The following is an 8058-nucleotide window of genomic DNA, read 5'->3' on the forward strand; positions in this document are numbered from 1 at the left end:
TCGTGAGCGGTCTTGCTGATGTTTAACTTCAACGTCAATGGCTGACCCTAAAATGGAGCACCAGGCTGCTGGTGTACAGCCAGAACACTTCATGGCTGCCTTTGAACGCATTGCTGCCGGCCTAAGCCAGCAAAACGCCCAGATCTATCAAGATTTTCAGTCGTACCTTCAAGGGTACCAGCAGCAGCTACAGCAGCAGCTCCAGGCTCAACACGCTTAGCGTGAGCACAAGATCGAAGGTGTGAGCATGCCAACGTATCACGGTCGTCCCCACGAGTCTGTGGACGAGTTCATCTTCCGAGCTAAACTATTCATGCAAGGCAAGTGCATCGACTTCGCCAATCCACACAACGGACCGCGCGTCGTGGCTATGCTCGCTGCGAATTTCCGTGACGGCGCTGCATCCTGGTACCACGCCAAGGTGATGGTCGCTCATGTGGCTTACCACAGCATCGAAGAGCTGCATGTAGCACTAACCACTGAGTTTGTGCCACCGGACCAGCAGTTCCGGCTCCGGGCAGAGCTACGCAAGTGTAAGCAACAAGGCACGGTAGATGACTACGTCAAGGACTTCCGCCGCTTGATGGCGCAGATCCACGGCATGCACGCAATTGATCAGGTGGATCATTTTTGTGAGGGTTTAAAGTCCGATACTAAAAAGGAGGTCATGTACCTACGCTGTGCCATATTGGCAGATGCCATCGCGGGTGCTCAAGCCTACGAGCGCACGCACTTTGGGGAACGCGGTCGTAGCTCGGTCAGCTTGCAACAGAGCCGTGGCGCTGCCACGTCTGTGCCAGAAGGACCTACTCCTATGGATATCTCTGTGATGGACAGCCGCCAAATTGATAAGCGTACGTGCCGTGAACGAAACTTGTGTTTTTACTGCAAGAAGGGCGACCATCGCATCGCCAACTGTCCGAGTAGAAATGGGCAGTCTGCCGGTCACAAGCAGGGAAATGGGTTGGCTCGGCAGACGTAAATGGAGTGTCTGTCGAGTCTTCCCAAAACGAATCTCCTACAACTACTGAGACTTCGTCAATTGAATTGATGGAGCTCTCTACAGTTTCGGCAGGGGCCAGTACGCCCTTTATTAAGACTGTCTACATCGCCGACAAGCAGTGCCGGATGTTGATCGACTCTGGAGCGTCGCACTGTATTCTTAAGGATGATGTACTTGACACTTCCCAGAAGCCGGTCATCCATGTGTCGGCACGTGGTTTCGATGGAGGAGAGCAACAACGTCTGGTTCCCTCCTGTGATTTGACAGTGGACTGTGATTCGGTGATATCGCGAGTGCCTTTCATTTTTTGGCCTATCACGTATGATTACGACGGAATCCTCGGACGTCCTTGGCTAGAATTGTGTAACCCAGTCATTGATTGGACCAATCAGACTCTAGCATTCCCGACTCCTACTCTGCCACCTGTGCCTCCGTTTCTTCTCGAGAACGATGCAACCGTTAACGAAGTCACATTCGCGGAATTTCGTCGTCGCTTGGAAGCGGACGAGTATGCAGAGGTTTACTTGGTTGAGGCGTCTGCATCTCATGGGTCTGGCCAGGTTCCGGCAGCTATCAAAATGCTGCTGCATGAGTTCGCAGACGTTCTGCCTGATGAGCTCCCGGACAGACTTCCTCCTCAGCGTGCGGTGGAACACGAAATCATGCTCCACCAAGGCGCGGTACCTGCTGCGCGAGCACCGTTCCGGCACTCTCCAGTTGAGCGAGCAGCCTTACGGAAGTATGTGCAGGACCTGCTACAAAAAAGGGTGGATTGAGCCGTCAAATTCTCCATGGGTTTCGAATATTTTTGCGGTACCGAAGAAAGATCCGGCTACTGGAGCTGCTACGCGCAAAATTGACTGGATCCGTAGTGGGGATATCACTCATCCGGTACGCTGGGTGATCGACTATCGATACCTAAACGCACAAACTACAGTACCACGTGTTCCTTTGCCCCGCATTGACGACTTACTGGATACCCTGCAAGGAGCACGAGTGTTTACTACCATCGATCTTACCTCGGGCTATCATCAGATGCGCCTCAAAGAGGACTCGCGACCACAGACAGCGTTTCAAGCTGACGGTGAGTTATTTCAGTGGGTTGTTGCTCCGATGGGTCTGGCTGGTATGCCCGGATCCTGGACCCGCTTAATGCGTTACATTCTTGGAAACTCACGCTTTTCTCGCTTCTGTGTGGTGTATTTGGATGACATCTGCGTTTTTTCATCGACGCAGGAGGAACACGTCCAACATCTTCGTGAGGTGTTGACGGTGTTGCGATCGGCTGAGCTTTACGCCAATCCTCGTAAGTGCACGTGGGGGCAGGAAGCTATCACGTTCTTGGGCCACCGTATTTCTAATTCGACCATCACTCTGGACCCATCAAAGACGGTGGCTATTCGAGACCTAAAGGCGCCGACGAATTCCCGTGAGCTGCAGCGGTTTCTGGGGCTATGCGGCTACTACCGGCGTTTTCTTCCTGCCTACGCTGAGTTGGTGCATCCAATGTCTGAACTACTCAAGAGAGCAAGTCAATGGAATTGGGGGCCAGCCCAGGCTGCAGCGTTCGACGGTGTGAAAGACCTTCTTCAGCGCTCCCCGGTGCTCCAGCTTCCCGATTTTTCGCGGCAGTTCTTTGTCACCACCGACGCCTCGGATATGGCAGTGGGAGGAGTGTTGAGTCAAGTGCACACTACAGGAGAACACCCGGTCGCTTACCTTAGCCGAAAATTGAGTGACACCGAGAAGCGATGGCCAGCCCACGAGAAAGAGCTTTTCGCAATTAAGTTTTGCATCGAGAAGTGGCGTCCGTATCTACTGGGCGCCAAGTTTACAGTCTATACAGACAACATCGCGTGCAAATGGTTTTTCTCTAAGAAGCAGCCCTCTCCGAAGCTCCTCCGTTGGTTTGACATTTTTAGCCAGTACCAGTTTGACGTCTTTCACCGTGCTGGAAGGACCAACCTCGTAGCCGACTGCCTCTCGCGTCCAATGCAAGTCAGCACGCTACTAGTAATAGGACCTGATCCTGCCGTGGCGGAACGAATCAAAACGCTGTACGATGAGGACGAAGTCTGCAAGAAGATATTACAGCAACTACGATCATCATCTCTGAATAATACGCGCTACAGTCTTCACAATGGGTTGATTTTGATCCAAGACGGCAAAGGCGAACGTGTCTTGCTGCCTCGGAACGACCGTCTACTTCTGGATATCCTCGTGCACTATCCCGATGAGGCCACGATGGCTCACCCCGGCGTGGTTCGGACGTATCTCGCGGTTCGTCAAGATTTCGTGTGGCCAGGTCTCAGGTCGACAGTGGAAGACTACGTTCGACCCTGTGAAACCTGTACTCGGAACAAGACGGGCGAGCGAAAGAAAGGATTGCTACAACCTCTTCCAATTCCAGAAGCCCCCTGGGTCGATATCTCAATGGATTTCGTAACTGGACTTCCTGCGTCTGGGGGATTTGATGCCATCTGTGTCGTCGTCTGCAGATTGAGTAAACGGGCTCGGTACTTGCCCACTCGCAAAACGGCGGTTGCGGAGGACGTGGCTCGGATGTTCTTCGATAACATCGTGGTGATCCACGGTGCCCCTCGGTCGATCGTCTCCGATAGAGACCCCAAGTTTTTAAGCAAGTTTTGGCAGGCAATAATGGCTACACTGCGTGTGACCTTGAAGATGTCCGTCTCTCACCGCGCCCAAAACGATGGTCAGAGCGAACGGCAAATCCGAACACTAGAAGACGCTCTCCGATGTACGGTGTCTCATTACGGTGACGACTGGATCGAGTGCCTGCCGAGTATCGAGTTCGCACACACTTCTTTGGTCAACACGTCAACAGGCAGGACGCCGATGGAAGTAGACACCGGCCGCCGACCTCTTCCTCGATTGTGGGTGGCTTCCGACTCGTGTCTATTCCTCAAAGATCGTCAGGCAGTTGTTAACTACGCTAAAGAGCAGCTCAACAAGGCACAAGAACGGCAGAAGCGCTTCTATGACCAGCATCGCAAAGTTGTCAAGTTCAATGTTTCCGACTTCGTGTACGTTCGTGCAAAGCTGCTGAACAAGAACATAAGCACCCCAGACTACGACATTACCAAGGATCCTACAAAGAACAAGTTGCTGCCGCGCTGGATCGGACCATTTCCAATTTCCAAGCGCGTCGGCGAAAATGCATACAAGTTGGCGTTGCCGCCAATACTCCGTGCACATGACGTCTTCAACGTTGACCAGCTGAAGCTGTCCATCGGTTGTCCGCCAGAATTCATTGGCCGTCCAATTCGCCGTGCCGCCCCAGTGCTGTTTGACGGCGAAGGTAACCGTATCTACATCATCGCAGCTCTTCTCAAGAAACGTCACCATCGACGTCGACTTCAGTACCTGGTCAAGTGGTCCGACCTGCCTGAGTCCAAGAATTCCTGGGAAGACACCAAACGAATTTCTAAGGTCTCGCACTGGACGCAATTACTCGAGGACTTTCGACGTCGCCAAAACTTGGTAACGCAAGCTTAAGCGGTGGGGATTGTAGTGTCTGCCGCCGTCATCCTGGGCTCAGGCCAATGGCGATGCAGGGATGTGTATGGCGCCGCAGCGTCGGCGTTGCCTGCTTGCAGTTAGCGTCGGTGACGTACTCAAGGCCGCCAACCAGATCATCGCATGGCGCTAGCCGTGATGACCACTCGCACATGGATACTGTTCAGCCAACGAAGATGAAGCTACGAATGCGTCGTCACGAGGAGGCTTCGACTCAGCGCTGCCGCTCTCGCTTCACATCTGCACATCGACTCGACTACACGCAGGGACTAGCTGTAGTTTGCTTAGCTTCGAGTTCTATTCAATACATGTCATTCCACAATTTCCCGTCTTCGGCTTAAGCAACACCGTCGTCAAGAACAAGCTTTTGATCCCAGTCTGCTTCGCCCAGCTTTCAAGTTCAGCCATGAGCTTCCTTCCAACTCCCATGCGTTGACAATTCGAGTCGACAAATAAACGGCGAACGTCGCCCACGTTCTCAGATCTGCGTTGCAACCCGATGATCCCAACGATCTTGGTTGATTCGTCCTGTGTCGCTGTCGCCACCCAGAAGTTGCCACCCAGAGCCATATGACTGGCTTCGATATCCGCAAAGTCGTGCGTTAAATCCTTGCGCAGACGCTCCTCCCACAAGTAGCGGAAGTCCGGATTGTCGTCGAACGCCATCAAACCCTCGACGAAAATCTTTGTGACGGTGGCATGATCTTCGGGGCGATACTGTCGGACTGCAATACTCGTTCGTTTGGCTTGTTGCGTTGAATGCTCAGAGGTTCTGGCGGCAGTCATGAAGTTTGCGTGGTTGGGGTAAGAGTGAGTTCAACTTTGCAGTGGGATGCAAAATACAAGAATGAATTGTGCTACAAGCATTCGTCGTTCGAAGATGGTCCGGCATCGAAATAAGTAAGTACTTTAGAGACAAACCCTTGTTTAGATGAGTTCATCGATGAGATGAACACGCTGTGTTATACAGAATCTGTGAGCTTGATAAAAGTGACTAGGGGATTAGTGGTCTCTTCGCCGTTTCGAAACTAGAGAGATCGGATAGCGTGATGTTTTAGAATTTGTAATCTCAGATGAGGTGACGCTTAACAGTTTACTCGTACTGGAACCTTTGGGGGGCTATAGGATAGCCCTCAACGGATTAATTTCGCGGTACTGTGCAGCTCGGTCGATGTTATCTCGCTCAACATTCAGCTTACATAAACAAGTAAGATGAATGTTGAGCAAATATACTGTACAATCGGCCATTCAAATCTGACAAATGACTAGCCAAAAAAAAAAAAAAAAAAACCGTGGAAACATTAAATTTCGACGATGGTTGAGCGTGGCTTGCTGCGTCGTATTTACAATTGCATCGCGAAAGAAATGCAGGCAGACGTAAAGCACACGTGTGTCTCATGATCGGTATGAATTCGAAAACTCATCTGTACAACGGCTTTGTCGATGAAATGTTTGCTTAATTCAGTTGGTGATAAGCCGGGCAGTATGAACTAATACACTTGTGCATGTCCACGTACATGCAACCAATGACCCCAAAAGCGCTTCCCTTTAGCAAGAAAACAACAGTTATGCCTTCGTGGCCTGCAAAGCAAATAATAAGATCAGAAAGCACCCTCTACGTAATACGTTTCCCTTCACTCCATTAGTAAAAGAGTGGAACGATGTTAGCTGCCAGTTTAGTACATATTACGAATACATTTACTTACGAGCTCGAGGTTTCAAAAATCTACTGGCTTGCTCCACACGTAGCTTCGCACTCACTTCGCATTCTGAAGAACAACCAGCAAGCAGAACAAGAAACAAGGGGGCACATTTCCCTTCCAACTATGACCACTTCTACGCCAGCTTCCGCTCCTCCGTCGCCTTCGCCCAGGGCTGAACAGACCCCGTCGGACAGCGAGTCGCAGACAAGAAGACAGGGCGTCGTCGGCGTAACTGGCGGTGACGAGCCTTGGACAGCCACTGCTGCTCGTACCACGTCATATCCCCCTCCGCTTCGCATGAGCAAGCGTACCGCCACGCGTTCCACGGCAGGCGGCGCCCAGCAAGAAACGGGTAAAGTCAAGAAGAAGCCGACCGGGCGCGCAATATCGGTGGATTCAGGGAGCTCCGGAGGCAAGTAGGCTGCTGCCGACTCGTCGAGCGTGGGGCGGAAGAAGGCCGCTGAAGACGCGGGCGGTGAGTCGGGCTCTGACGTCGAGGACAAGCCCGCTCCCCCGAAGGCCAAGCGAGCAAGGAGATCCTCGACATCGGCTGCATCCACCAACGCCGGTACACGCACGCCACAGATGCGCTGAGCAACGACACGCGTGGCTGTAACCTTGAGACGTTTACGGCCTCGTTCGAGCCCGGGCAGGCCGTGTCTAGTCGGCCCGAGTCTACCACCGCCCCTGCGTTCAGTATCACACAGAGTGCTGCACCAGCTGCGTCGCGTCCAGGGACTACCACTGTGTTAGCCGAAGCCGGAAACAATGCTCTCCTGGCTGAGCTCCGCGCGCTCCGGGAGGAGGTTGAACGTCTACGTGCTCTACAAGCCCAAGAACATGGTCGTTGGGGTAGTCCAAGTACTCCTTCGATCGCAACGGTCACCGCTGCTGGCACAGCGCCTAACTCCAAGGGAGAGCTACCTCCGTCGGAGGTTCAGTTTCTGTCCTGCGCATGTTTCCCGGAAGGCTCCATGAAGATGAAGGGCGAGTACAATCCGCCACAAGCGCATATGCTGGCGGCCAGTCGAATGTTCAGAGGCTTAGGCCTCGAACCAGGTAAGATCAAGTCACCTATGTCTTTCGTTTTGATGATGCGGGAGTTGGAGTGCGTCAAGTTCAAGATTACACCCGCTGTACTGATGACAGTGTTTAGTGTACGTCTCGGCTCCAGAGGATTGACGATCATGCACTTCAAGGAGGCAAGTGAGATGTCGTGTCTGGAAGATGGCTCAACGAACGTGAACTTCTCCAGCGATTTCAGTCCGTCGGTGTCACTGCCGGGCTCAGCGATCTAGTGCGTCACGTATGACGAGATTCTCGACGCCATCCATGGACTCAACGCGCTTGGTCAGGAGGTGTGGTACGACCACATGCGCAAGCTAACGTCCAGGCTCCGTATCTTTGTGTCGAAGAACAAGTCTGCCGACCCAAACAATACCCCGGTTCGTGTACGTCTCGCCGTGATGTACGTGAATAAATTCATGGGCTCAGCACTGGGCCACCTACAGGAAGACGACCCGATGTGGTGGAGCAACTTCTGCGAGTCACTGCGTAGCATTGAGTACCAGTCTTCAACGTGGACGATGGCTTTGGTGAATTCTACGACTCACGAAAAGCAAGAAGAAGGTTGCCGCTCCCACGAGGATCGAGGCAAGCGCGATCAAGACCGCCCTCCAGCTATCCCAGGTGCGATCCGTCGACTGATTCCAATTAACAGGAGCGGGCACGAACCGTGCCTCCGCAACGTGGCTGGTCTCCCATGCTCTGGAAGTACACGAGACCGCTGTGGAAACGCGCGTCGTGTCCACA

General features: G+C 52.8%; 3 protein-coding genes across 3 annotated transcripts; 2 read left to right on the forward strand and 1 right to left on the reverse strand.

Moving 5' to 3' along the window:
- Nucleotides 1–4840: 4840 nt before the first annotated feature.
- PPTG_15625 (hypothetical protein) lies at nt 4841–5329 on the reverse strand (the record flags this gene model as incomplete). The annotated part of the gene is made up of 1 exon (XM_008912885.1): nt 4841–5329. One exon carries the CDS (start codon nt 5327–5329, stop codon nt 4841–4843), a length of 489 nt encoding a protein of 162 aa, XP_008911133.1.
- An 875-nt stretch (nt 5330–6204) lies between these two features.
- PPTG_23766 (hypothetical protein) lies at nt 6205–6666 on the forward strand (the record flags this gene model as incomplete). The annotated part of the gene is made up of 1 exon (XM_008912886.1): nt 6205–6666. One exon carries the CDS (start codon nt 6205–6207, stop codon nt 6664–6666), a length of 462 nt encoding a protein of 153 aa, XP_008911134.1.
- Nucleotides 6667–7220: 554 nt separating this feature from the next.
- PPTG_23767 (hypothetical protein) lies at nt 7221–7544 on the forward strand (the record flags this gene model as incomplete). Its single annotated transcript, XM_008912887.1, has 1 exon — nt 7221–7544. One exon carries the CDS (start codon nt 7221–7223, stop codon nt 7542–7544), a length of 324 nt encoding a protein of 107 aa, XP_008911135.1.
- Nucleotides 7545–8058: the final 514 nt, after the last annotated feature.

This window comes from Phytophthora parasitica (assembly GCF_000247585.1).
Source record: "Phytophthora parasitica INRA-310 unplaced genomic scaffold supercont2.50, whole genome shotgun sequence".
Lineage (NCBI taxonomy): Eukaryota > Oomycota > Peronosporomycetes > Peronosporales > Peronosporaceae > Phytophthora > Phytophthora nicotianae.